This window comes from Callithrix jacchus, chromosome 14 (assembly GCF_049354715.1).
Source record: "Callithrix jacchus isolate 240 chromosome 14, calJac240_pri, whole genome shotgun sequence".
In the NCBI taxonomy this organism is placed as follows: domain Eukaryota; kingdom Metazoa; phylum Chordata; class Mammalia; order Primates; family Cebidae; genus Callithrix; species Callithrix jacchus.
Genome location: NC_133515.1, coordinates 90,062,123 through 90,090,008, shown reverse-complemented (window position 1 = coordinate 90,090,008; position 27,886 = coordinate 90,062,123). Strand labels below are relative to the sequence as shown.

General features: G+C 50.9%; 1 protein-coding gene across 3 annotated transcripts in view; it reads left to right on the top strand.

Annotated features, from left to right (window-relative positions):
- Window positions 1-27,886, top strand: part of EFR3B (EFR3 homolog B) — a 113,289-nt gene that overhangs the window by 80,426 nt on the left and 4,977 nt on the right. For all 3 annotated transcript variants that reach the window (XM_078349807.1, XM_035273030.3, XM_035273029.3), the window contains 17 exons: window positions 2,933-3,082; window positions 4,290-4,424; window positions 4,866-4,944; window positions 5,982-6,117; window positions 6,364-6,525; window positions 7,476-7,587; window positions 7,953-8,004; window positions 10,340-10,512; window positions 11,379-11,454; window positions 12,160-12,321; window positions 13,997-14,128; window positions 15,462-15,529; window positions 17,526-17,653; window positions 18,747-18,838; window positions 23,996-24,044; window positions 26,502-26,608; window positions 27,484-27,533. In XM_078349807.1, coding sequence (XP_078205933.1) covers window positions 2,933-3,082; window positions 4,290-4,424; window positions 4,866-4,944; window positions 5,982-6,117; window positions 6,364-6,525; window positions 7,476-7,587; window positions 7,953-8,004; window positions 10,340-10,512; window positions 11,379-11,454; window positions 12,160-12,321; window positions 13,997-14,128; window positions 15,462-15,529; window positions 17,526-17,653; window positions 18,747-18,838; window positions 23,996-24,044; window positions 26,502-26,608; window positions 27,484-27,533 — 1,863 coding nt within the window. The remainder of the gene's footprint in view (window positions 1-2,932; window positions 3,083-4,289; window positions 4,425-4,865; window positions 4,945-5,981; window positions 6,118-6,363; window positions 6,526-7,475; window positions 7,588-7,952; window positions 8,005-10,339; window positions 10,513-11,378; window positions 11,455-12,159; window positions 12,322-13,996; window positions 14,129-15,461; window positions 15,530-17,525; window positions 17,654-18,746; window positions 18,839-23,995; window positions 24,045-26,501; window positions 26,609-27,483; window positions 27,534-27,886) is intronic.

Genomic DNA, 27,886 nt, shown 5'->3' with positions numbered 1-27,886 from the left:
AGTGCGAGGTAGTTAGTGAAAGAAAAAAAAATTAATTCACATACACACATAAGGGAGCTCGAGGTAGAACTTTTTCTGCCAACCAGGCCTGGTTTCCTGCCAGCCAAGCCCTCCTGAGTGGGACAAACGAGTCCAACACGCTGAGGATGTGTTTCACCTGTGCCTTGGGAGAGTGCCTTTTATATTTTGGAGGCAGAGTCTTGCTCTGTTGCCCAGGCTGGAGTGTAGTGGCATGATCTCGGCTCAGTGCAACCTCCGCCTCTCGGGTTCAAGAGATACTTCAGCCTCAGCTTACTGAGTAGCTGCGATTACAGGCACACACCACCAAGCCTGGCTAAATTTTGTATTTTAAATAGAGATGGGGTTTCACCATGTTGGTCAGGCTGGTCTCGAACTCCTGACCCCGTAAATCCGCCTGCCTTGGCCTCCCAATATGCTGGGATTACAGGCCTGAGCCACTGTGCTTGGTGGGGAGTGCCTTTTAACTTGGAACCAAGAAGAGTCAGTGGGACAGTATTCCTGATTGTTCATTCCCAAGTTCAAACAGCTGCCAACTCAGGGTCTTGAATGTGATCAGGGTCAGGTCAGTGTGGCCAGGTGCTTCCAGGGAATCCTTGCCCATCACCAGTGGCCCTAGAGGTTCCTGGGCCACGGTATGCTGGTGCTCCTAGGCTCCTGCCACCCCCAGTCACAGTTCCTTGGTAAGGCCCAGGGTAGCACCCTGACAACCCAAATTAGAACTGAAATTTAAAATGCAAGTGGCAACTCAACCTTAAGAAAACTGCTCATCTCTGATAATCACAAAAGGATGTGAATTGAAATAGCTACAAAATGTGAGGATATTTAGGAGTCATAAAATTAGAACAGATGTGTAAAATGAGATCCTCAGTACCACCTCAGGCACTGTCAGAGTGGCATTCTCCTGTGACTTGCACATGGGCAGGGGGTTGGGGGCAGTTATTTTGGCAATTTGGGAGCCTTTCATTTCTCTTTTTGAAACAGAGTCTCACTCTTTCATCCAGGCTGGAGTGCAATGGCAGGATCTCAGCTCACTGCAACCTTCGCCTCCCAGGCTTACTCAGTCCTTCCACCCCAGCCTCCTTAGTAGCTGCGACAACAGGTGTGCACCACCACACCTGACTAATTTCTTTTTTTTTTTTGAGACAGGGTCTCACTCTGTTGCCCAGGCAGTAGTGCGGTGGCACAATCTTGGCTCACTGCAACCTTCATCTCCTGGGTTCAAGCGATTCTTCCACCTTAGCCTGCTGAGTAGCTGGGACTACAGGCGCCTGCCACCAGGCCGGGCTAAGTTTTGTACTTTTAGTACAGATGGGGTTTCACCATGTTGGCCAGGCTGGTCTCAAACTCCTGACTTCAGGTGATCCACTCGCCTCAGCCTCCCAAAGTTGGGATTACAAGCGTGAGCCACCGTGCCCAGCCTGATTTTTAAATTTTTTGTAGAAACAAGGTTTCGCCATGTTGCCCAGGCTGGTCTCGAACTACAGAGCTCAAGCAATGCACTGGCCTTGACCTCCCAAAGTGCTGGGGTTACAAGTGTGAGCCACTGTGCCTGGTTGCCTTTTATTTCTTACATTTTGACTCAGTGATTCCACTCATGGCAGTGACTTGAAATGTAGTGAAGTATTTTATACAATGATGACCCTCATAGCATTATTATAAAAGCAAAATGTTTGGCCGGGCTCACGCCTGTCATCCCAGCACTTTCAGAGACTGACCTGGGCAGATCATGAGGTCAGGAGTTCGAGACCAGCCTGACCAATGGTCTCGACCAGTTCGAGACCATGGTGAAACCCCATATCTACTAAAAATCCAAAAATTAGCTGGGCATGGTGGTGGGCTCCTGTAATCCCAGCTACTCAGGAGGCTGAGGCAGGAGAATCTCTTGAACCTGAGAGGCAGAGGTTGCAGTGAACCGAGATTGCGCCATTGCACTCCAGCCTGCAGCCTGGGCGACAGAGTGAGACTCTGTCTTAAAAAAAAAAAAAAGGAAGAAGCAAAACTTTTGGAAACAACTTAAATGACCAATAGTCACTAGTTTAAAAAGATCTGATGATAGTGTATCAGGCAACCATTCATCATGTTTATGAAGAGTTAATGATATAGGAAAATGCATAGAATATATGTGAAAAAAGCCAATACAAATCAAATATGCACTAGGTTCTTAATTCTATAATATATTATGCACAGAAGAAAGGAATACCATCAAAATGCCAGTAATGATTATCTTTGAGTGGTGGTGGTAGTGGTGAATCTGCTCTTCTCTATACTTTTCTATGATTAGCATATATTATTTTATAACCAGAAAAAAGGGTTTTATAAGAAAAAAGAAAAAGAAAGAAACTTCAGGCTGAAATACACAGCCAGTGACAAGGGCTCCCTCCCACAGGGCTGTGCTGATGCTGGGTCAGCAGAGTGGGGACTGGGGTGGACAAAAGGGTCTCCCTCTGTGCTGTTACTCAGTTTCTCCTCTGGTTAAGCCTAGCCCCAAGCTGAAAGCTTGTGCCCAGAGAGCCTGCTGCTCTGTGCCTCTCCCTCCAGATCTGCCTCCCCCAGCCTCCACAAGTTGCTCACAGCCTTGGATTCTGCCTTATCAGTTCTTGGCAGCATTTTAAGCTCTCACAGCTGAGTACTAAACACAGGGAGCTGGAGCACCCAGCACCCTAGGGCTGGAGCCTGGGTGGTACCAGGGCAAGGGCAGCCTGGAGTCTCCAGGATGAGTCAGAAGACATGGCTTCCTGGGCTCATGTCTGCCAGCGCCAAGAGGTCCATGAGAGTAGCAGGTGGTCTCCATTCTGCCTTCTGATGGACAAATATATCCCTACCTCCCAAGCTGTGCTGCTCTCTCAGCCACTAAAGCTGGACTTCTCAGGGCTTGAGGACTTCGAGTCCCATTTCACCCTTTTCCTTACAGAATTCGAATGTCAGGCATCAAAGGTCTGCAAGGGGTGGTGAGGAAGACGGTGAATGATGAACTGCAGGCCAATATCTGGGACCCACAGCACATGGACAAGATCGTTCCATCACTGCTTTTCAATCTGCAGCACGTAGAGGAGGCAGAGAGGTAAGCGGGCGGGCACTGGAGCGGGTCAGTGGATGTGGTGAGCCCTCCAAGGGCTGCTTGGGAAACACATGGTTTGGGTTGGTCAGTGAAACCCAGCTACAAGGCCATGGACCGTGGCATTGTAGCTTGCTCTGCAGTGAGTCCAAAGCTGGCTTCCTACAGCCATGGGTCTGGCTTTGTGCCAGCCCACAGTTCCCCTAACATCTGTGTTACCGAAGGAAGGACATGGTGGTGCTGGGCTCCCTGGGGCTAAGTCGGTTAGTAATAACACACAGAACCAAGAATCTGGTTGCTTTTGTCTCCCTGAAAGCAGGGCCAAGGAGGCTTTAAGATGCCTTTCGTGGCTCTGATCACTACAGACTTTCCATCTGGACCTTCCTTCCTCTGTTGCTTCCTGATGCTATTTCAGGCCCTGCAAATGTGCATGCTTGACCAGCCCGCAGCCACTCAGCAAGAGCTTGCAGATTCTGGGTTTTAATCCTGGACCCCCTAAGCATGGGATTCATTCCTGCCCCTGCCCCCTCATTTTTCCCCTCTCTGAAAAGGAATGGGGAGAAACGTCCATGTTGCTGTCCCACCTGGGCTATCTGTGCACTAGGCTGGTTAGGATGGTTGAGCCCAGGCTACTAGACACTGGGATGGGGGTAAGGGGGTATGTGTGTCCTCTGGTGGCTATTTCTAGAATAGCATCTCACTGACAAGCTGCTGTGGTCTCTGAGCTGGGAGTCCTCGGACTCCTCTTCTGTCCAGATATGGGCTCGCTCCCTATGACTTGGGTATCACTGAGTCTTGCCTGAGGCAACCACTGTCCCTTTTCTTTTCCCTCCCTCTCTTTCCTCTCCTTTCTTCCATTTTTGTCTTTTGCCTCCCTTCCCTATCTTCATCTCCCATCTCCTTTTCCTTCTGAAGCTTTAGATGCATCAAGACACACATGTTCTACACCTCGCCTGGCCCCTGGGGCTCAGAGCATCCTTCCCACAGGGGCACATCTGGAACTTTATTTCTTCTTTCCTAATCTTCCTTCACCCCACAGTGGGGGCCTTCTTTACCCCGGTTTAATCTCTGACAGCTGTGACACCTCCCCTATTGCCTAGTATGACCCATGTCAGACACCTGCTTGTCCTGCATGGATGAGGCACGGAGAACCAGGACTGTACAGAGCCCAGCCTGCATGCCACCCTCTACCTACATGCCTCTGTCTTCCCAGCCGGTCTCCCTCACCCCTCCAAGCGCCCGAGAAGGAGAAAGAGAGCCCTGCGGAGCTGGCTGAGAGGTGCCTTCGGGAGCTGCTGGGCCGGGCTGCCTTTGGCAACATCAAAAATGCCATCAAACCTGTTCTCATGTGAGTACCCGCACCCCACCACCTTGGCCCAGCCTTCAGCCTGGACGTGTTTCAGGTCCCTGGCATCTCCTGGCTGGCTGGGAGGAAGGGGTATTACAGTTGTGGCACCGCAGCCAAGCTGGTCCCTTCCCTGTGCCTGTGTTCCCTGCATTTTGATAGCAGAAGCTGCCACGGGGTGGCCAAAGGCTGCCGGTAGGAAGGCACCCAATGCTAAACGATGGTGCCCAGCTTCACTGCATGCATCCACACCTGCAGAGCTCTGTCCTTGGCCTCTCTCCAGCACTGGGCTGGGACTGCCCCAAGGCCCTTCAGGCTTCACTTCCTCACCTGTGAATTGTGTGAGGGGCTCTGAGGAGGCGTCCCTCTCCCTCCAAGCTAATCTCTTCTCCCTGACATCACGGGGAGTTTCATAGTTGTTCCCCTACATTCTCTCCCTCACAGCCATCTGGATAACCATTCTCTTTGGGAGCCCAAGGTGTTCGCCATCCGTTGCTTTAAAATCATCATGTACTCAATTCAGGTACGGTGGCGCCCAGGCCAGCCAGATCCTGGGACAGGGGCCCCACTGGGAACCGGCCAGTGCTAACGTAGAAAGCCAGAAATCCCCTGTGACTCCTCCGAAGCCACCGTTGCCTAATCCAGTGCTGCTGAAGCTGGCTGTGGAGAAGGGCCGGCTGATTTTATTTCCTGTACATCACAGACCAATAGTTTTATAAAATGCAATGAAAATAAATAATTCTTAGAAAAATTAAATGCAAAACTCATGCAAAATGCAAGCCTACAGATCACACCCTTGGCTGCTACAGCACTGACAAGTTGTTTACTAAGCGCTGACTCTGTCTCGTCCTTACCTCAGTGTAAACCAGTATCAGATCCATCTCCAGTGGGCACCAGCCCAGGAGCCACACTTTGAGCAGCACTGGACTAAGCCATGTGGCCTCTGCGGCCCTTGCTGGCAAGACCTGAGGACTGGGGAATGAAAGGAAGACACTATTTTCAAATGGTCTTTTGACCCATTTTGAAGGCAAAGGGCGCTGGAAAACTGCCAAGGCCTCCACTGGGATTTGACTCTTTTTTTTTTTTTCCGGAAACCAAGTCTTACTCTGTTGCCCAAGCTAGAGTGCAGTGGCATGATCTTGGCTCACTGCAACCTCCACCTCCCAGATTCAAGTGATTCTCCTGCCTCAGCCTCCCGAGTAGCTGGGACTACAGGTGTGCATCACTACCCGGGCTAATTTTTGTACTTTTAGTAGACACGGAGTTTCACTATGTTGGTCAGGATGGTCTTGAACTCCTGACCTTGTGATCTGCCAGCCTCCGCCTCCCAAAGTGCTGGGATTACAGGCGTGAGCCACCACTCTGGCCTGGATTTGTCTCTTTGTTGGAGGGAGGAGGGAAGGATCCAGGAAGGGCACGAGGTGTCAGTGCCACTTGCAGTGTCTGGGGCCTTGAGATGTCCCTTTAGTTGACCCCCACCTTTGGGTGCCAGGAGAGGGCTGCGCGGCCCAGGGGCCCCGTGGGGTTGCTGTCAAGGCCCATCTCATCTTCCTCCCGCAGCCGCAGCACTCCCACCTGGTTATCCAGCAGCTCCTGGGCCACCTGGACGCCAACAGCCGCAGCGCCGCGACGGTGCGCGCGGGCATCGTGGAGGTCCTGTCCGAAGCCGCGGTCATCGCCGCCACCGGCTCTGTGGGTAAGAGGCATGGCGAAGGCCTGAGGGCCGGGGACCCCGCGGAGGCTGCCGCCTCTTCCAGAGAGAGGCAAGGGGCAACAGGGAGGGATCGGAGTCCGTTTTCCTCAAGAGAAGTCCACCAGGAAGTTGGGGGCGCAGAGGAAGCCCAGGCTGGAAGGCGGCCTGGGCCTGTCCTGCCTGCGCGCGGTGCAGGGAGGAGGAGGGTGCTAGCCCTGGATCTCCGGTGTCCCGCTCTGCCGCGCTCAGGGCCCACGGTGCTGGAGATGTTCAACACGCTGCTGAGGCAGCTGCGGCTCAGCATCGACTACGCGCTGACCGGGAGCTACGACGGGGCGGTCAGCCTGGGCACCAAGATCATCAAGGAGCACGAAGAGCGCATGTTCCAGGAGGCCGTCATCAAGACCGTAGGTGCGGCGCGGGGCGGGGCCGAGGGGCGGGGCGGGCCAGGGGCGAGGAGGGGCCGAGGCGTGGGGTGGGGTCAGGGGCTGGGCGGGGCCGAGGGGAGGACAGAGGGAAACTCGAAAGGGGCGAGGCCCCGGGGGCAGACCGGGGATGGGGGCTGGAGAGGGAGGCACCTCACTGGGGCGAAGATCATCCATCCGCGTGCTGTAGGACTGTCCATCACCCACATGCTATTCGCAGACATCGGAGAAAATGAAGTCGGTTCTTGGTGCACTGGCTGGGCAGGGCCCGAGCGACAGCGCAAAACAGTCAGATGGTTTTCCAGGTCTGAAGTCTCAGACCTTCCTTAGCCCCGGTCTCCATCAGACCTGCCTGGTGCTTCCAGGTTTGGACCTCCAGGAGGGAGAGGTGGGGACTAAGAGAAAAGGATGAGGAAGGGGACAGTCCAGGGAGAAAGTGTGTGTGCTCTCGGGAGCAGAGATGATAAAGCCGCTTTCACAGCCTGCCTGCCCTGGCCATGTGAGCTTCCTCTCAGCCTAGAGAAGTAGGCAGGGCAGGAATGCAGAAGCCGCTCTTCGTGGGAGGAGGATTTACCCTAGGGCAGCCGGTGAAACCAGCGCCCAACGAGATCTAGGCTCTTCCCGCCCTAGTCCCACGGCCCAGCATTCACCATCCCCACCCACTAACCAAGGAGCCAAGACCTTAACCACACACAGCCTCAGGAACAAGAGAAAAAACGGAGCCTGGAAGAGACCTCCGGAGCCACCTGATGCCTCCCCTTCCCGGAGAGGCCGAATCATACCAGGGCCATCCTGGGTTCCTTTCTCTGGGCCTGGATTGGCTCCAGAGAGCAGCAGCCCTCGCTCTCTGCAGGGGTTTGTGCAACTGAAAGGATGAACCAGGAGGGGCCCTGGAGCTTGTGCCTCACTGGACGCCCTCTCCCCCACCTCCCGCAGGCTCCTTTGCCACCACGCTGCCCACCTACCAGCGCTCCGAGGTGATCCTCTTCATCATGAGCAAGGTCCCACTGCCGTCCCTGCACCAGGCAGTGGACACGGGCAGGACAGGGTGAGCCACCAATCTCCCCCAGCCTGGAGTCCTCTCCTAGTGGCATTTTCTGACCCCCTCCTTTATCCCTCTTAACTTTCTTGGCTCTGCCCTCTGCTCTCTTTTTACTCCCAAATCCCACAGCAGCCTTTAGTGGTGCTTGTGGATCCCACAAGTTTCTCAGGCTGCTCCACCAATAACCACCTCCCACCGTGGGGGGAGCCCATCACCCCTTGGTCTGCTTCCTGGGTCCAGAAGTCACTTTCCTGGGTAACCTAAGATGATAAGCCTCATGGAGAAATGAAGCAGGGGTAGAACTAAGCTGTCAAGTGTGGGATCTCCCCCCTATTACTGTCCTGTTGAGTGTTTGTGTCTCTTGTCTACAGGGAGAACAGGAACCGACTGACCCAGATTATGCTGCTAAAATCCCTCCTGCAGGTGAGCCCCATCTATCCCTATTCCTGCTCTTCCTCTGCAGGAGACAGCTCCAAGGGATCAAGTGACAGCCTCCACATACAGCCGTGCAGGTTGCATACTACACAAATACGCCCAGTCATTTGAGTGGGGGCTGAAATCTAGCCTGTACTCCACTCACTAGCCAGGCTGGGCACTAGCACAGAGCTGGGTCAGCCAGAGCAGGTGGGGCACCTGTTTCTAATTTTCACAAAGGTTCCTTATTGGCTACGGATAGCCTTGTCACTCAGACATGGTCTGTCTTGAGATGGAATCTGTTGGTTCCCGCCCTGGTTCCCTCCAAGTACCCCCTCTTTCCCTTTTCCCCTCTGTTTCCCCTGTCTTGCCAGCATGTGTTCTTGGCACATGTGCCCACCTCAGTCCCCCAGCCCCCATCCTTCCCATCCTCAGTGTTTTATGTAACTCTTCTTTACATCTTTGCAGCCCTCACTAGAGTCTAGATCCATTGCTCTCAAACACCATTCCGATGCCAATCTTGTGATAAATATATTAATTCCCCAGAGGTTTTGAGCTATTAGCCTGACTGAGGTCCTGGAATCTGTATTTGTAACAAGCTCCCCAGGTATTCTGAAGCACAACCCCTGGCCTAAACACAACATCCCACAACTACCTCTCCTCGCCTATCATAAACTCAGCTATAAGAAGAATTGTCTAAAAATGCTGTTCTCTATAAGGTGCCTCATATTTCAGAGTAGATCTCAGTTTATAATTTTTTTTTTTTTTGAGACAGAGTTTTGCTTTTGTTGCCCAGGCTGGAGTGCAGTGGTGTGATTTCGGCTCACTGCAACACCCGCCTCCCAAGTTCAAGTGATTCTCCTGCCTCAGCCTCCCAAGTAGCTGGGAATACAGGTGCCTGCCACCACACCTGACTAATTTTTCATATTTTTAATAGAGATGGAGTTTCACCATGTTGGTCAGGCTGGTCTTCAACTCCTGACCTCAAGTGATCTGCCCACCTCTGCCTCCCAAAGTGCTGGGATTACAGGTGTGAGCCACTGTGCCCAGCCTCAGTTTATAATTGATGTACAACCAGATTTCAAACTTCTCAGACTGAAGTTGGGAGGTCCCCAGTCCCCTCTCCGTCTCTAGACCTCCCATCTTGTCTCTGTTTTCGCCATGCCAGTCTAAACAGACTCCCCCACCCGCCACCTCATGCCTTCCCTCCCCTCCTCTCTAGTCCACACTCTTCATGGCCCTAGATTTTTATGAACCCTTTGTGCTCCAGCACTGCCCTCATATAGTTATCAGCTTGGGCTCCATATTCCTGCCATTTTTTTTTCTGAGTTTACCCTCACTAATTTGTACCCCCCAGCATCTTTTTTTTTTTTTTTTTTTGAGACGGAGTTTCACTCTTGTTGCCCAGACTGGAGTGCAATGGCACAATCTCAGTTCATTGCAAACTCTACCTCCCAGGTTCAGGCAATTTTCCTGCCTCAGCCTCCTGAGTAGCTGAGATTACAGACATGGGCCACCATGCCTGGCTAATTTTGTATTTTTAGTAGAGATGGGGTGTCTCCATGTTGGTCAGGCTGGTCTCAAACTCCCGACCTCAGGTGATCTGCCTGCCTCAGCCTCCCAAAGTGCTGGGATTACAGGCATGAGCCACTGTGCCCAGCCCATACCCAGCATCTTCTTAAGGTGACAGTTTGGGGTCCATCCTCAGGGACCTTCTGAATCATCAAAGGCATTGCTTTGCAATATGGATTTAACAGGAAAAGTGCTTGGCTGCATTTGAATGCTTTGAAGACAGCATATATGGCAGGTCTATTTATGCCAAACTGGCTTTAGTCACAAAGCCCCATTATTGCCATGCTAACAGACATGTTACCAGATGCTACCTGTGTGCACTATTTGGTGGTTGCCATGTGTGTGAGTTCTGATCCATCAGCCCAGCTGTGAGTTCTTCCAATGTCTTGTTCTTTGTGATGGTCATACTCTTAATGAGGCATTGTGTTCCTGGTGGCTGTTCATCAGTTGTGCCCTAACTGGCTGGAATGTTAGATTCAGAGATTGCCCGGCTTTCGCTTCCCTCCAGGGCTCATCCTTTGCTTGCTTTTGACACCCTAATGTCCCTGCACGCTGTCCCTATCCATTCACATGTCTACTGAGCTCAGTGTCATCTAGGTGAATGTTGGAGTGTTCAAAAAATTGCCTGGGCTACAGGGTAGGGGAGGCTGGATTGGGTGATGTCTAGAGAGGATGTATACATCAGATCTGACTTCCACTGTCTCTCCTCCATCTCCTCCTGTACCTGAGAGGGACGGTGTTCCTGGGCACACCTGTCATGCCTCCCTTACAGGTATCCACAGGTTTCCAGTGCAACAACATGATGTCAGCCCTGCCCAGTAACTTCCTGGACCGCCTTCTCTCCACCGCCCTCATGGAGGATGCAGAAATTCGACTCTTTGTTCTAGAGATTCTCATCAGTTTCATTGATCGTCATGGCAACCGCCACAAGTTCTCTACCATCAGGTGAATTTGGGGTGTCTCCTTCAGGTGATGCAAGAGGGGGAGAGGACTCTCCAGTAGGTCCTGTCCTTTGGGCCAGTAGCCTCACACCCAGACAGGAGGACAGTTCAGATACTCAGTGAGACTCTCAAGGGAGTTGATCACCAGCATTGACCCTGGGGTCCTGCAAGGGGAGGAGAGACCAAAGGGCACTTGTGTCTGGGAGAGGAGGATGGTGGACTGAAGATCTGGAAGATAGAGAGGAGGCACTAAAGGGAGTTTGCAAGTGTGAGGAGGAAGGGGTACAGGGTTATCAGGAGTGACTGAAAAGACCTGGTGGGAATAAGAAGAGGAAGAGAATAATCAGAGTGAAGATTTAAGAGAAAGGGATCAGGTGTGGTGGTTCATGCCTATAATCTTGGCACTTTGAGAGGCCAAGGTGGGAGGATCACTTGAGCCCGAGAGTTTAAGACCAGCCTGGGCAACATAGTGAGACCTCATCTCTACAAGAACATTTAAGAATTAGCTGAGTGTGGTGGCTCACACCTGTGATCCCAGCTCCTTGGGAGGCGGAGTTGGCAGGATTGCTTTTGAGCCCTGGAGGTGGAGGTGGAGGCTGCAGAGAGCTGTGATCACTGAGCCACTGCAGTCCAGCCTAGGTGACAAAATAACACCCTGTCTCAAAAAGAAAAAAGAGAGAGAGAGAGAGAGATAAAGGGACATAATCTTGAGAATTTGAGAGGAAAAGGTAATTGGGGTAAGAACCAGGGCCAGGGAGCACTGGAGGCTTTGTACCCACTAACGGTGTTGGGGATAAAGCCCAGTGACCCCCTGTGAGTGCAGGCTGGCCTCGTATAAGAGCTAAAGAGGCCCTTTGCATCCCGTCCCAGTACCCTCAGTGACATCTCTGTCCTAAAGCTGAAAGTGGACAAGTGCTCTCGACAAGACACCGTCTTCATGAAGAAGGTAAGCAAGCATGACCTCAAGACACAGTGAAGGCCAAGTGCAGTGGCTCACGCCTGTAATCCAGAACTTTGGGAAGTTGAGGCAGGTGAATCACTTGAGGTCAGGAGCTCAAGACCAGCCTGGCCAACATGGTAAAACCCCTTCTTTACTAAAAATACAAAAATTAGCCAGGCACGGTGGCAGGTACCTGTAATCCCAGCTACTTGGGAGGCTGAGGCAGGAGAATCGATTGAACCCAGGAGGTGGAAATTGCAGTGAACCAAGATTGTGCCAGTGTACTCCAGCCTGGGTGACAGAGCAAAAGTCACTGGTGACCACTGACTGCCCCTGGAGCCTGCCTCTTCCCTCTATGGCTATGCCTCCTCCCTCTGTGGCTATTCGTGGTCAGATTGACCAGCTGGCCTCTCTAGGAGTCAAGCCCAGAGTGATGAGCCAGTCCAGGGCCAGTCACTGTGTTCTGCTCCTACCCCCAGATTTGGGCAGCAGCTTCTATTGCTGGTTTCCCTAGAGCCCAACCTTCCCTACACGAGCCTTCCTGTGTGTGTCCACTTCTGCTAGAGTCTGCTGTAAAGGTATCCCCTCCCCAAGGGAGGAGGGGGCATACACAGCCATCCCCCTCATCTTCAGATTGGTCTTCCTCCCTGTTCTCTTTGCCCCTCCTGTCCCTACCCTACCCACCCCGGCCTTCCCCTGCCCATTCCCCAGCACTCCCAGCAGCTCTACAGACACATCTACCTGAGCTGCAAGGAGGAAACGAACGTGCAGAAACACTATGAGGCGCTCTATGGCTTGCTGGCCCTCATCAGCATCGAGCTGGCCAACGAGGAGGTGGTGGTGGATCTCATCCGTCTGGTGCTGGCTGTTCAGGTAGGGCCTGGTGTGCACAGGGCGTGGGGCTTGGGATCAGGGGAGGGACCTGTTTTGGCCAACCCCTGCTAAAAGTATTGAGTGGCAACTGCTTAACAGTTGTTTTGGAACCCAGGAATATTGCACTCGTGGTTGGCCACTTTTCCCTGAAGACCCCAAATCATGGTCCTGGTTGGGGAACCCCAAAGAGTGCTTCATTTATGCCCTTGGCCTATCCTCAAGCTAAACAAGACCCAGGCAACCAGGTCATTCAGAAGTATCACTTAGCTACTAGTATGTTGAGTCTCTTGCAGGGTCTGAGTGAAACTCCAAGGATTCCTGAGAGGATGCTCGTAAGCCCTGAGTGATCCCAGACAAACTCATTTGTCTAAAAATTCTCTGGTTCCCTTGGCCAGGCACAGTGGCTCACACCTGTAATCCCAGCACTTTAGGAGGCCAAGGTGGGCGGATGACTTGAGGTCAAGAGTTTGAGACCAGCCTGGTCAACATGGTAAAACCCCGTTTCTACTAAAAATACAAAAATTAGCTGGATGTAGTGGTGTGTGCCTGTAGTTCCAGCTACCTGGGAGACTGAAGCAGGAGAATCACTTGAACCCTAGAGGCCAAGGTTGCAGTGAGCCAAGATCGTGCCACTGCATGCCAGCCTGGGCAACAGAGCAAGACTCCCTCTAAAAAAAAAGATTCTCTGGTTCCCAAAATCTGAGCTGTGCTTCAGAATTGCTTTGAGCACTTGTTTAAAGTACACATTTCCTGGAAAGATAAGTCACAGTCTCAAAGGCTGGGGGCCTGTCTACCAAGCCTCCTTTGATTCGTAGGCAGCCAAAGTGGCACCAGGCAGGGCTTGAGACTTTCCTGGTCTTCCTGGTTGCAGGTGTACACCCAAGGCTACTGGGAGTCAGGGTGGGTCCTTTGGACCTCAAAGTCTGGGTCTCCAGGGTGCTGACGCCAGGCGGGCATCATAATTCTGAATTGGGCAACCCTGGGAATTCAGTGACAGAGTCTGAGACCACCTGTCTGATGGTGCTAAAATCCTGCAGGGTCAACCTAGATGCTGCAATTCTTTTTAACTCTATTTACCCTTAAGAGTGACCGGGCGCGGTGGCTCATGCCTGTAATCCTAGCACTTTGGGAGGCTGAAGTGGGTGGATCACCTGAGGCCAGGAGTTCAAGACCAGCGTGGCCATCATGGTGAAACCCCATCTTAAAAATAAAAAAAATAAAAAGTTAGAATTTGGGGTTCCTTTGTGTCCCAATCCCCTGGTAACGCTCACAGCTATTTTAGCTTAACATATGAACCAAGTTTAACCAGCTAATTCAGTCCTCTAAGAATCAGCTACAGTGACGGAGACAGCACCTAGCAGTGGGATTAATGATGGGGGTGTGGGCAGGAGAGGTCGCCACAGCTAGAATTGCAGAGCAGGGAGTCGAGGTCGTTGCCTCTATAGTCTGTGAGTACTTAAAAGCCTCCCAGTTCATGGATTGTTCTAGGGACCCTTCCCTTCCTTTAATGAAGGCAACTTTTTTCCCCAGGAAGTTATGGGTCAAATAACTGAGAAAGATTTCGTCTAGAAAAGAAAGCATTTCTAAAGAAGATTGGAAGGGGTTGGGCGGAGGGTTGACACCCAGTGTAGTTTGTCGGTGAAAAACTCCGGAGGCCGTGTCTCTGTTGCCACAGGACGTGGCCCAGGTCAATGAGGAGAACTTGCCTGTCTACAACCGCTGTGCCCTGTACGCTCTGGGCGCAGCCTACCTGAACCTCATCAGCCAGCTCACAACAGTGCCTGCCTTCTGCCAGCACATCCATGAGGTTGGTGTCCTCGTGACTTGAATAGCTTGAACTCAGGGGGCCCTCAACGTGGGGTTCCCGGGAACAGCTTTTGCTTACCTGTGTTAGTCCTGTACCTACTCTTACACAGTGAAGGCACAGCTGAAGTAAGAACCGCTCATGGTGAGAAGTTAGTTACTTATGGCATCTTTCCTTCCTGTATGACTTGGCAGAGTAGGGTGGGGTTAGGCACAGGGGTTGGGGGGGGTCTCCTATACCTGTTTCTAACCTACTGTCTGCCCCCTCCACTTCCTGCCCCTCTGTCTTCCCCTACTCATGGGAACACACCAAAACACATACCTCAGATCATGCAAACTAAAGCTATGAAATACCGCAAAAGTGGCCTGAGTAGAATGGTGAGTGAATGTCCATTCACGGCCACATAGATGAAATGAAGAGATACGAAAATTTCTCCCCATAGGCCTCATCTATCTCCTTGTCTTTTCCTTTGCTGAACAAATGGTAAATACTTTAAAACAAATATTTTAAAACAAATCCCAGCTACCCTGTCCTTTCATGCAGTGTATCAGCCTGCACATCTGAAACAGTATGAGCGCCTCCCTATGTGATTGCCATGCCTTAACACAGCTCATTAAGTCATCACCAATTCCTTGGTATTACTTGACACCCATTCTATAGTCAGATGTGTTCTCCGTTGTTGCATAAAGATCTTTTAAAACACACTGAAGTGTTTAGAGATTGAATGATACCAACATACAGGATTAACTTTAAAATATACTAGCAAGCTGGGTGCAGTAATCATGCCTGTAATCCCAGCACTTTGGGAGGCCGAAGCAGGAGAATCACTTGAGGTCAGGAGTTTGAGACCAGCCTAGGCAACCTCTACTAAAAATGTAAAAATTAGCCAGGCATGATGGAACATGCCTGTAATTCCAACTACTCAGGAAGCTGAGGCAGGAGAATCGCTTGAACCTGGGAGGTGGAGGCTGCAGTGAGCGGAGACTGTGCCACTGCACTCCAGCCTGGAAAACAGAGCAAGACTCTGTCTCAAAAACAAAAAAAGCATAGGAATGAGACACCAGAGCCAGAAGCTGCAGTCTCTTAAGAGTTAAGTTCCCTACATTTGGAGGAGACCTAGTACATAGGTGTCATTGCAGGCATCCTAGGCCTCCAGCTGCTCTAAGGGTACTTGTTGATGGGAGTTTCCACTGGAGAAGATCAGCTTCGGACAATGTGCTGAGGAGGCTGTGGGAGGGAGGAAGCGCCTAGCCTGGCTTGGGGGTTCTTTCATTGCCTGTGAGCTCCCTCTCCCTGCTGAACCAGCTCTTATCATCTGATTCCTCCCAACCACCAGGTGATAGAGACCAGGAAGAAAGAAGCTCCATATATGCTCCCAGAGGATGTGTTTGTGGAGAGGCCCAGGTGAGGAGAGGACGGGGGCCTGGTCAGGGATCCCCAGGGCAGCTGAGTATGAAGGTGGGTGGTCTGAGGCCAGGAGGGGTCAATGCCAGGAGGCTCGGCCTTCTGCAGACTCTCAAGGACAGAAGGTGGGCTCTGCCTGGGGTCCGGAAGTCCTGGGTAAAGCTGAACCCCATCCCATTACTGCAGTCCATGCCTTGAGCGTGCAATGCTGAGCCATGTTCGCAGGTGAGGCACAGCCTCCGGGGGCTTTGGCCAAGCCCATGGCAAATGCGTCCTGAAGGAGTCATTCCTGACAAGACGTCACTGTCAATCCAAGTGATGTTTTCGGTCCATTGTGGGTGCTGTGGGCCAGTGTCACTTCAACATCAGAGGAATTCAAGGGAACGGTATTTTGCAAAACCAAAATGTCTCACAGTAGTGGGTGGCTTTATAAATCATGGCCCATCCATACAACAGACAATTGTGCCAATGTTTGAGAAGAATATTTAATGTAAAATACCCACTACATAATAGGTCAATAAAATAGATCACAGAACAGCAGGTGGGGAAGGGGATATCTATCTGTATACATAAAAATATGTGGCTAAGCTGGGTGTGGTGGCTCACGCCTGCAGGTCCAGTGACTCAGAAGACTGAGCAGGAGGCTGTCTTCAGCCCATGGGTTCCAGACAACCATGTGCAGCAAAGCAAGAACCCATGTCTACAAAAAAGTTTTTTAAAATTTGACTGGGCTGAGCACGGTGGCTCATGCCTGTAATGCCAGCACTTTGGGAGGCAGAGGTGGGTGGATCACTTGAGGTCAGGAGTTCAAGACGATCCTGGCCAACATGGTGAAACCCCATCTCCACTAAAAATACAAAAATTAGCTGGGTGCGGTGGTGCCTCACCTGAAGTCCCAGCTACTCTACTCGGGAGGCTGAGGCAGGAGAATCTGCTTGAACCCAGAAGGCAAAAGTTGCAGTGTGCTGAGGTCTTGCCACTGCACGCCAGCCTGGGTGACAGAGCAAGACTCTGTCTCAAAAGAAAAATTAGGCCAAGCACAGTGGCTCATGCCTGCAATCCCAGCACTTTGGGAGGTTCAGGCGGATGGATCACTTGAGATCAGGAGTTGGAGACCAGCCTGGCCAACACAGCAAAACTCTGTCTCTACTCAAAATACAAAAATTAGCCAGGTGTGATGGCACGTGCCTGTAATCCCAGCTACTTGGGAGGCTGAGGCAGGAATATCCCTTGAACCTGGGAGGTGGAAGTTGCAGTGAGCTGAGATCGTGTCACTGCACTCCAGCCTGGATGACAGGGAGAGACTCAGTCTAAAAGATAACAAATAAATAAATAAAAGCCGGGTGTGGTGGAGCGTGCCTGTTGGGAGGGTGAACAGGAAGATCACTTGAGCCCAGCAGGTCAAGACTGTAGTGTGCTATGACGGTGCCTGTGAACAGCCACTGCACTCCAGCCTGGGTAACGCAGTGAGACCCTGTCTCTAAAAAAACAGTAACCGAAGGATGCAGTTGTGCATAAGAATATATTATAACATGTGAATGGTGGTTATCTCTGGAAATGGGACCAGGGGTGACTCTTCCTTTTACTTCTCTGTCATCTTCCATAGTGAAGATGCTACTTCTGTAAGGAGAAAAGTTGGCCAGACATGGTGGCTCATGCCTGTCATCCCAGCACTTTGGGAGGCTGAGGTGGGTGGATCACCTGAGGTCAGGAGTTCAGAGAGCAGTCTGGCCAACATGATGAAACCCCATCTCTATTAAAAATACAAAAAATGAGCCAGGCATGGTGGTGGGTGCCTGTAATCCCAGCTACTCAAGAGCCTGAGGCAGGAGAATCACTTAAATCCAGGAGCTAGAGGTTGCAGTAAGCTGAGTTTGCGCTAGTGCAATCTAGCCTGAGCGACAAAAGCAAAACTCTGTCTCAAAAAAAAAAAGTTATTCAGAAGTCATTCTAGATACCATGATTCTAATGTGCTTCCTCCCTCCTTTGTCTTCAGGCTGTCTCAGAATCTTGATGGAGTAGTGATTGAGCTCCTCTTCCGCCAGAGCAAAATCAGTGAAGTCTTGGGAGGCAGTGGCTACAATTCAGACCGGCTCTGCCTGCCCTACATCCCTCAGCTAACAGGTATGAGCTCTGTGCAGGGATGCCCGAGCCTGCCTCTGTCTTCCTTGGCCAGTTAAGGGCCTGAGTGTAAGGGACTTGTGGCCCTTTGATTGCCTGTAAGGCACCTTGGATGTCATGAGAGCTGAAGGACACAGTGGGAGTTTATGGTGAGGCGCTCTTGATTGCCCCACCTCTTCTCCTCAGGGCAGGGTCCTTGGAAGTACCTGGCCCATGAGATGGCCTGGCCTGAGGATGGGAGAGGCTCCATTGTGCTGGAAGGAGCTACAGAACCAGAGACCCAGTTCAAGACCTCTGTGCAATTTACTGCCTGAAAGATCTTAGAAAAGTCCTTTGCGTCATGAATTTCAGTTTCCTTGACTGCAAAACAGGGATATGAATAAGAGCTGCTGGCCAGGTGTGGTGGCTCACGCCTGTAATCCCAGCACTTTGGGAGGCCGAGGCGGATGGATTGCCTGAGCTCAAAGGTTCAAGACCAACCTGGGCAACACGGAGAAACCCCATCTCTACTAAAAATACAAAAAATTAGCTGGGTGTGGTTGTAGGTGCCTGTGGTCCCGGCTACTCCAGAGGCTGAAGCAAGAAAATTGTTTGAACCCGGGAGGCGGAGGTTGCAATAAGCCAAGATTGCACCATTGCACTCCAGCCTGGGCAAGAGAGCGAGACTCCGTCTCAAAAAACAAAAACAAAAAACAATAGCTGCCTTAGAAGGTTGGCGTGAGAGGTAGATGAGATAGGTACCTGTATTAATGCAAATGCACTTAGTAAATACTTATGGACGACAGCTACTGGTGCTATTAGTAGATGATGTTTACAGGTAAGGTGAGTTATATTCTGGTCATAAGAACCTTCTTTGTGTTCTCATTGATGATTTCAACATTTTAGCCCCAAAGAGCAAAACTGACCATCCTAAGATGGACGGAGAAGGCCCACAGCAATCAGAAGCTTCTGTAAACTGCAGGTGTAGCCTGAGTGTACACTGAGCCTGAGGACTGTGGGCCAAGCAGAGGCAGAGGGGTTGGGAGGTGGGACTAGTGGCCCAGTCCTGGACCTCCGAGGACTGGGAACTCCAGCCTCTGGGCTGCTTCTTCCCCAGATGAGGATCGCTTATCCAAGAGGAGAAGCATTGGAGAGACCATCTCCCTGCAAGTGGAGGTAGAATCAAGGAACAGCCCAGAGAAGGAGGAGGTGAGTGACCCTGCCACCCTCCTGAGGCAGCCCCACCTCCTGCAGATTGGATGCTGGACACCAGGGTCCCCTGCCCACGCAGTGTGCTTAGGATGCATGGAAAGCAAGCTTCTCAGGTCATTCCACATTCGTCCTGACTCTCCCCATATATGTGTCACAGATACTTCCATTCGGAAAAATTGTTAGGGTCCTCCCTGCTCCCATGAGGATATCATAAAAATCACTCTTGAAAGGCCTGGGTGGGTATGGTGGCTCATGCCTCTGGTCCCAACATTTTGGAGGCTGAGGCAGGAGGACTGCTTGAGCTCAGGAGTTTGAGATGATCTGGGGCAACATAAGGAGACCCCATCTCTGCAAAAAATAATTTGTGATATGCACCTGTGGTCCCAGCTACTCAGGATGCTGAGGTGAGAGAATCACCTGAGCCTGGGAGGTGGAGGCTGCAGTAAGCCATGATAGCACCACTGCACTTCAGCCTAGGTGACAGAGTGAGACCTTGTCTCAAAACATTCAAAAGAAAGGCATGCTGGTCATCATTCCCCACTCACATGGGGACAGATGTGCTCTGGGTTGGAAACTGGAGTGATTAGGATGAGAACAGCTTTCATACTGTTGTTTCCACATGTATCAATAAAGATTTGTTTTTTTTTTCAATTTAGACTATTTTTTAAAGCAGTTTTAGGTTATAGCAAAATTGAGTGGAAGGTACAGAGACTGCCCTATACCCACCACACATGCACAGCCTCCCCCACTATCCACATCCGAGTTCAGAGTAGTATGTTTCTTACAATTGAACCTGCCCGAACACAGCGTTATCATCTGATGTCCATCGTTTATATTAGGGTTCGCTCTCAGCCTGGTACCTTCTGTGGGTTTGGACAAATGCATAATGACATGCCTCCCCCACTAGAGTGCCACACAGAGTCACTTCTTGCCCTAAAAACCACCTGTGCTCCACCTCCGCATCCCCTAATCACCCACAGCCAAGATTCTTTTTTTTAAGAGAAAGCTGCTACAATGCCTTAAAGACTTCTCTTCCTTCTCTCCTCTCTTGAGGACTGTAAATATCTAATATCTGTTCAAAATAACATGTCCTATCTCCCCTACCATTATCTCATTTCTTCTAACTTAGCAAAGGAAGCAGATACACCCATGAGTAGGGAAGAATAAGGAATCATAGTGGAGATACAAACCCAATTCTCCCAAACGAGAAAGAAACAGAGGGGAGGGCAGAGAGGAGGAGGAAGGAGGCATGAGGGAACCGAAGCCACAGATGCAGTACACCTTTTTTTATTTTTATTTTGAGACAGAGTCTTGCTCTGTCACCTGGGCTGGAGTGCAGTGGTTGTCTCAGCTCACTAAAACCTCTGCCTCCTCAAGTGATCCTCTCACCTCAGCCTCCCGAGTAGCTGAGACTATAGGCATGCACCACCATGCCCAGCTAATTTTTGCATTTTTTGTAGACATGGGGTTTTGCCATGTTGCCCAGGCTGGTCTCAAACCTCTGGGCTCAAGGGATCTGCCCACGTTGGCCTCCCAAAGTGCTAGGATTACAGGTGTGAGCCACCATGCCAAGCCTTTTTTTTTTTTTTAATTAAATGCTGACTGTCCCAGTTCACAAGAAGTACGGAGTACACACATTTGTGTGAGATGGGACAGAAAGACTTATGTGGTCCTCAGGTAGGGACAGGCTGGCATTCCTGAGCTTCTGTGCCCATTAGGGCTGACATAGACATGGAGGACAGCTTTGACATCAAGCCTTTCCTCAGATGCAATCAGAGTAGGAAGTCTCTAGGGGTGAGGAACAAGCTTGCCCCTAACTGTGCCCTTGACCACTTCATTTATTGGGCAGATCTCCAGCCCAGGGCCCTCAAAGCTTATCCAGAACCTTCCCACAGAAGGAAGCTCTGACTTGGGCTAATTGAACAAGTAAAATGAGGTTGAACAAGGCGTCCTCCATGGCCCTTCCAGCTCCAAAGACTGGGAACCTCCAATGTGTTAGGGGTCGAGGTGAGTTTGTGGCTCTCTCCCCATAGTGGTGATTCTCCCTTCCCAAGAGGTAAGAGATCCTTGGAAATTGAGGAGTGAAGTGACACAGGAGGAGGCGAAATGCTTACGCCACTACAGAGCACCTCCTCACTAGTGGCCTCCTGGGCCACCAGTATCAGTTCCTTCCTCCCTCTAAGAGTCAGCTTAGGCCAGGCACAGTGGCTCACACCTGTAATCCCAGCACCTTGGGAGGCCAAGGCAGGCAGATGATGAGGTCAGGAGTTTGAGACCAGCCTGACCAACATGGTGAAACCCTGTCTCTACTAAAAATACAAAACAGCCTGGCGTGGTGGCGGGCACCTGTATTCCCAGCTAGTCAAGAGACTGAGACAGGAGAATCGCTTGAACCCAGGAGGCAGAGGTTGCGGTGAGTCAAGATTGCACCACTGCACTCCAGGCTTGGTGACAGAGTGAGACTTCATCTCAGAAAAAAAAAGGAGTCAGCTTAGCCCAGAATTGGCTTGGTGGCAAAGCAGGGGTGCAGGGGCCTTCATCCTGTGCCCTTCGGCCATGCCGCAGTTCTCTTCCCCCTCAGCTATCATGTGCCAGCCCAGAGTCCCATGGTGGTTCCTATGGCCTTACTGCCAGGCTCGCTGCAGTGGTGAATAAATGCCGGTTTGGTCACATCTCCCTCCTGGTGCCTGGCATTCCCAACCATTCATAGTCTGGGCTCTACCATTTCATTTTCTGCCACCTGCTCTGGCCTGTATCCACTGTCCCAGTCTGGTGGAGCTGCTGTCAGTCTCTCCCGTGCTGTACTCAGCCATCTCCAGGCCTTTGCTAGTGCAGAATACCACATCTGAACCACCTTCCCCTCCACACAGGAGCAGCTGAGCACCTGTGAGCTGACTTCCCCAGCACCCAGCCCCCGTTCAGTTTCCTCCATAAACTCCTTTCTCCCTGCACTTGCCCAGTGAGCATCCTTGCTCTCTTGCCCAGAGAGTGGCCTTTTCTTTGACTGTTGCCACCACACAGTTCCCCAGCACCCAGCAGGTGAATATCCGATGTTGCTCAGTGCTGACAATGGAGGAATGGATGGACATACAGAGGATAAGTCCTCAGAGGGAGTTAAGGCCCAGCACTGCTCTCTCTTGCATATAATCCCTATGCTAACAAATTGTGCAGTTTCTACGGACTCACCTGGAGTCCTGCATGTAGTTGGTGCTCACTTAATGTTTGTTGAATGACTTTATCTCATATCTATACTTCTGTCCTCTCCTACTCAAATAAAAATGCCAAACAAATCAAAAATTGCACAACTCAGTGAATTTTCATCAAGTGTATATGCCCGTGCAGTCACACCTGGATGAAAGAGTGGGCCCTGCCTCTGTGCCTCCTCCCCTAAGGGAGCCCCTAGCCTGAGTTGTGTTACTTCTTGAACTTTATATCAGTGAAATCATCCTCTTCTGTGTCTGCTGCTTTTGCTTAAGATTATGTTTAAATGATAGAGCGTGAGACTGACGCAGTGGCTCACGCCTGTAATCTGAGCACTTTGGGAGACCGAGATGGGCGGATCACTTGAGGTCAGGAGTTTGAGACCACCTGATCAACATGGTGAAACCCCGTCTCTGCTAAAAATACAAAAAATTAGCCAGGTATGGTGATGGTCACATGTAATCCCAGCTACTGGGGAGGCTGAGGCAGGAGAATCACTTGAAACCAACTGGGAGGTGGAGGTTGCAGTGAGCCAAGATTGTGCCATTGCACTCCAGCCTGGGCGACCAGAGTGAAACTCCGTCTCAAAAAAAAAAAAAAAAAATAGAGCATGGGTAACTCATAGGTCTAATAGCTCATTGTCTAGTAAGTAATTTCTGGAATTTAGTCCAAATTCCTTTACTATTTTCAGCATCTATGGAGTTCCCTTCTTTGAGTTTTATTATTTTTCACCTCCTTTTATAGGCTCTGCAGAGGACTGAGCGGGGCAACTCCTTGGAACCTCAGTAGTAAAGTGAACCTTGTCACTTCTTCTTTTTTTTTTTTTTTTTTTGAGATGGCATCTCTCTCTGTTGCCCAGGCTGGAGTGCCATGGCGTGGCGTGACGTGGCATGATCTCGGCTCACTGCAATCTCTAGCTTCCAGCTTCAAGCAATTCTCTTGCCTCAGACTCCCTAAGTAGCTGGGATTACAGTTGTGTGCCACCATGCCTGGCCAATTTTCATATTTTTAGTAGAGAAAGAGTTTCACTATATTGGCCAGCCTAGTCTCGAACTCCTGACCTCGTGATCTGCCTATCTCGGCCTCTCAAAGTGCTGGGATTATAAGCATGAGCCACCACGCCAGGCCTGTCACTTCTAACCTTCCATTTCTTATCTTTACTAAATGCCCAAGTCGCCTTGGTTGGTAATTTAATACTTTTAAGACTTCAGAACTGATATTCAGTTCTTGAAATTTACATTTGAGATTCTGTTTGCCACCTCTCTCCTCTTGCTTCCAATATTTTCTGTTGTGTTTTCTGAAGATGTTTTAAAATTGCAGTACTGGCCTGGCACAGTGGCTCACGCCTGTAATCCCAGCACTTTGGGAGGCCGAGATAGGCAGATCACCAGGTCAGGAGTTCAAGATCAGGCTGGCCAACATAGTGAAACCCTGTCTCTACTAAAAATATAAAGATTAGTCAGGCATAGTGGCATGTACCTGTAATCCCAGCTACTTGGGAGGCTGAGGCAGGATAATCACTTAAACCCAGGAGGCGGAGCTACAGTGAGCTGAGATGGCGCCGCTGCAGTCCGGCCTGAGCAACAGAGCGAGACTCCATCTCAAAGAAAACCAAAAAAATAAAATAAAATTGCAATATTTTCCTCCCATAGTGCTTGATGGGACAGTCCTGAGGAGGGGGCAGGGAATAGTGTGTTCTTTCACATGAGACTCAGGACTCCGTTCTGAGTCTGAATCTGGTGAGGAATGAGCTTCCCCGCTGTATTTCTCTGTCCTCTGTGCTGCGCAGGGAGCTTCTGAGACCCTGATGGGGCTGGGGGTGTCCTGAGGGACTTCCTGCCCACTGGGGCTTTGTTCTAAGAAGCAAGAGGCTGCCAGAGAGCAGGGGGTGTCAGGGCTGCCTCCTTCCCCCACTCACTGCCTTTCTGAGCATCTCTGTCCCTTCTTCTTCAGCGAGTGCCTGCCGAGGAGATCACCTATGAGACGCTGAAGAAAGCCATTGGTAAGTTGGGGCCAAGGGACTCTGCTTAGAGGGCAGAATGGGGTGGGGTCCTTGGGCCTGCTCCTGCAGAAGCAGCTGGATCCACCACCCTCCGCAGTGGGATACAGCACCCGAGTGAGGGTAGAGGCTGGTGGCTTTCGACAACTCATCACAGCCACCAAAGCTGCCATTGAAAGTCCCTGCTCTCCTGATGGGGGTCAGTAGTGTGGCCCACAGTGGGCAAACCTTTTGTCACTAAGGACAGAGGCCTTTAAAAGTAATCAGTTGACAGCTGTAGGTAGAAAGCAATTTGGAGTAAATACTTTCTTTTTTTGGTGAAATGTGATACAAAAGAACAAGCTGGCCAACGGAAGATATTAAGAATGAATCATATGAATGTCTATTTAATAAGGGAAGTAGATTTTGAAATGCATTGTTACCCCTCTACCTGGATCATTGGTCAACAACATATTTTTCTAATTGCTGAAAAATTATGCCTATAAATGCCAAACTTTTAAATTTTTTGTCATCATTAATGGTAGTCTCTCTGAATTTACACATTCCTTTCCTATAAATTTTTTCTTTTTCCTTCGAGATGGAGTCTTGCTCTGTCACCCAGGCTAGAGTGCAGTGGCACAATCTTGGCTCACTGCAACCTCTGCCTCCTGGGTTCAAGCGATTCTCCTGCCTCAGCCTCCTGAGTAACTGGGATTACAGGCACCTACCACCACACCTGACTAATTTTTATATTTTTAGTAGAGACAGGATTTCACCATATAGCCCAGGCTGGTCTCAAACTGCTGACCTCAGGCAATCCGCCTGCTTCAGCCTCCCAAAGTGCTGGGATTACAGGCATAACGCACCATTTCTTACCTTCTTAAACTGAGTGTGGGCCCAACATGGTGGCTCACTCCTGTAATCCCAGCACTTTGAGAAGCCAAGGCAGGAGGATCACTTGAGTCCAGAAGTTTGACACCAGTCTGGGTAACATAGTGAGACCCCATCTCTGTTTGAAAAAAAAAGAAACAACAGTATGATGGACATATGCAGCACATACCCCTTTTCTTCTCGGTGCTAACTCATCTTGGATACCAAACAGCGTGTGTGGAATCCTTAAACTAAAGGCAGCCCCGGGCTGCCCTGCCACAGTTGTTCCACATTGGTTTTCATGATCTTTGTGGCTTTGCCATTGTCAATGTCCCTTTTCTTTTTTGTTTGTTTTTTTGAGACAGAGTCAGGCCGGACGCGGTGGCTCACGCCTGTAATCCCAGCACTTTGGGAGGCCGAGGCGGGTGGATCACAAGGTCAAGAGATCGAGACCATCCTGGTCAACATGGTGAAACCCCGTCTCTCCTAAAAATACAAAAATCAGCCAGGCATGGTGGCACGCACATGTAGTCTCAGCTACTTGGGAGGCTGAGGCAGGAGGATCGCTTGAACCAGGGAGGTGGAGGTTGCAGTGAGCCGAGATCATGCCATTGCACTCCAGCCTGGGTAACAAAAGCAAAATTCCGTCTCAAAAAAAAGAAAGAAAGAGTCTCACTCTGTTGCCCAGGCAAGAGTGCAATGGCATGATCTCGGCTCACTGCAACCTCCACCTCCCTGGTTCAAGCGATCCTCCTGCCTCAGCCTCCCAAGTAGCTGAGACTACAGGTGTGTGCCACCATGCCTGGCTGATTTTTGTATTTTCAGGACAGAGGGGGTTTCACCATGATGGCCAGGCTGATCTTGAACTCCGGACCTCAGATGATCTGCCTGCCTCAGCCTCCCAAAGTGCTGGGATTACAGGCGTGAGCCACCATGCCCAGCCTCAATGTCCCTTTTCAAAATACCCACAGGAGGCTGGGCGTGGTGGCTAAAGCCTGTAATCCCAGCAGTTTGGGAGGCCGATGTGGGCAGATCACGAGGTCAATAGATCAAGACCATCCTGGCCAATATGGTGAAACCCCATCTCTACTAATAATACAAAAATTAGCCGGGGATGGTGGCGTGTGCCTGTAGTCCCAGCTTCTCGGGAGGCTGAGGCAGAAGAATTGCTTGAACCCCGGAGGTGGAGGTTGCAGTGAGCCGAGATTGTGCCACTGCACTCCAGCCTGGCGCCTGGCGAGAGAGTGAAACTCTGTCTCAAAAAATATATATATATATACCCACAGAGCACTCAAAGGACCAACTCTCCAGGACCTTAAATTTAAAAGTCCTAGTGGGAGAGCAACTACTTGGGGCTGTAAGAGCCCCGCTCAAAGTTCCTCCTACATATTTCTCAAACTTACACAAGGAAGAAAGCTGAGCCCTCAGAATCAGAAAGAGGTCCTGCCTTCCAGGGCCAAGTGAGGGCACTACACCTCCATGCCACTGTCCCCTACTCTTCAGAAGAGGGGAGGGCCCAAGCAGTGCTCATGGACGGTGCTCAGAGGAGGAGTCCCTCCCCTTCCCCTCAGTGAGCAGGGCCTGGCACTGACCTAGTTCTCTGCGTCGCAGTGGACAGTGTAGCCGTGGAGGAGCAGGAGCGTGAGCGGCGGCGACAGGTGGTGGAGAAGTTCCAGAAGGCACCCTTTGAGGAGATTGCTGCACACTGTGGGGCCCGGGTAAGTGAGTCATGATTTTCCTGGGCCTGCATTATTCTAACATCTCATCCCACTTTGAGAGGGATGCCTATTTCATGAGCTAGGAACTGGGGCCCAGTTACTGAACACATGCAGTCCCACTCTCTGCATTCATTGGCCTCACTAGAGCCAGAAGGAATCGGAGATCATCTCTAAGCCACCAGTTTTGCAGAGTACTCCTTGTAAGTTAGAAAAGAGCTTGCACAGCCTGGGCACAGTGGCTCACACCTGTAATTCTAGCACTTTGGGAGGCTGAGGGGGGCGGATCACCTGAGGTCAGGATTTCAAGACCAGCTTGGCCAACATAGCGAAACCCCATCTCTACTAAAAATCCAAAAATTAGCCAGGCATGGTGGTGTGTGCCTGTAATCCCAGCTACTCAGGAAGCTGATTTGGGAGAATTGCTTGAACCCAGGAGGTGGAGGTTGTAGTGAGCTGAGGTTGTGCCACTGCACTCCAGCCTGGGTGACAGAGCAAGACTCTGCCTCAATAAAAAAATTAAACTAGATTAAATTTTTTAAGAAAGAAAAGAGCTGGCACTGGCGTAGTCTCCCGATTCCATGCCCAGCAGCCCCACTGCCCCATCTTAAGGAGAAGGACCTTCAAGAACCCGGCTGATGGCCCCCCTGGCGATTCTGAGCCTCTGGTCCTGTCCCCAGTCAGCCTTCAGTAGGTAGTTTTCCCAGATCTGAATCTGCAGTCAGGGTCCAGTGGAGGAGTGCTGGACTGTGTTCACTTCTGCCTGCCTTCCTAAGGCTGTGGCTACCCTGCACCTCCAGCGCATACTCTGGACATCCTGAGCCAGCTGGCAGGTGTTCTGGGTGCCCCCCACCTCACTTCCCCCTGTTTGTGTGTAGGCATCGCTGCTCCAGAGCAAACTCAATCAGATCTTCGAAATCACCATCCGGTAAGTGGCAACCCTGGGCAGGGGACCCTGACCTCTGTGGCCCAGTATTGGGGTTCCTCATCCTAAGTCCTTCTCTCACCCCTGTCTTCCCTTCTCCCCTCCCTCCTCCTCCCACCTCACTGCAATCTCTATTTCCTGGGGTGGAGTCAACCACCAACTCTAACCCTCCATAGACGAGGAAACAGAGAATAGAGAGGGAAGGAGCCTGGCTCAGTGAGATCTGGAAAGACCCAAGCATCCTCATGTCCCAGGCTGGCACATTCTAAAGCGGCAGCATCACTGTGGAGCCTGCAGAGAAGCCTGACTCCAAGCTGTAGATTTTAGTACAACTTGGAAAGCTGGGAACCTGTAGA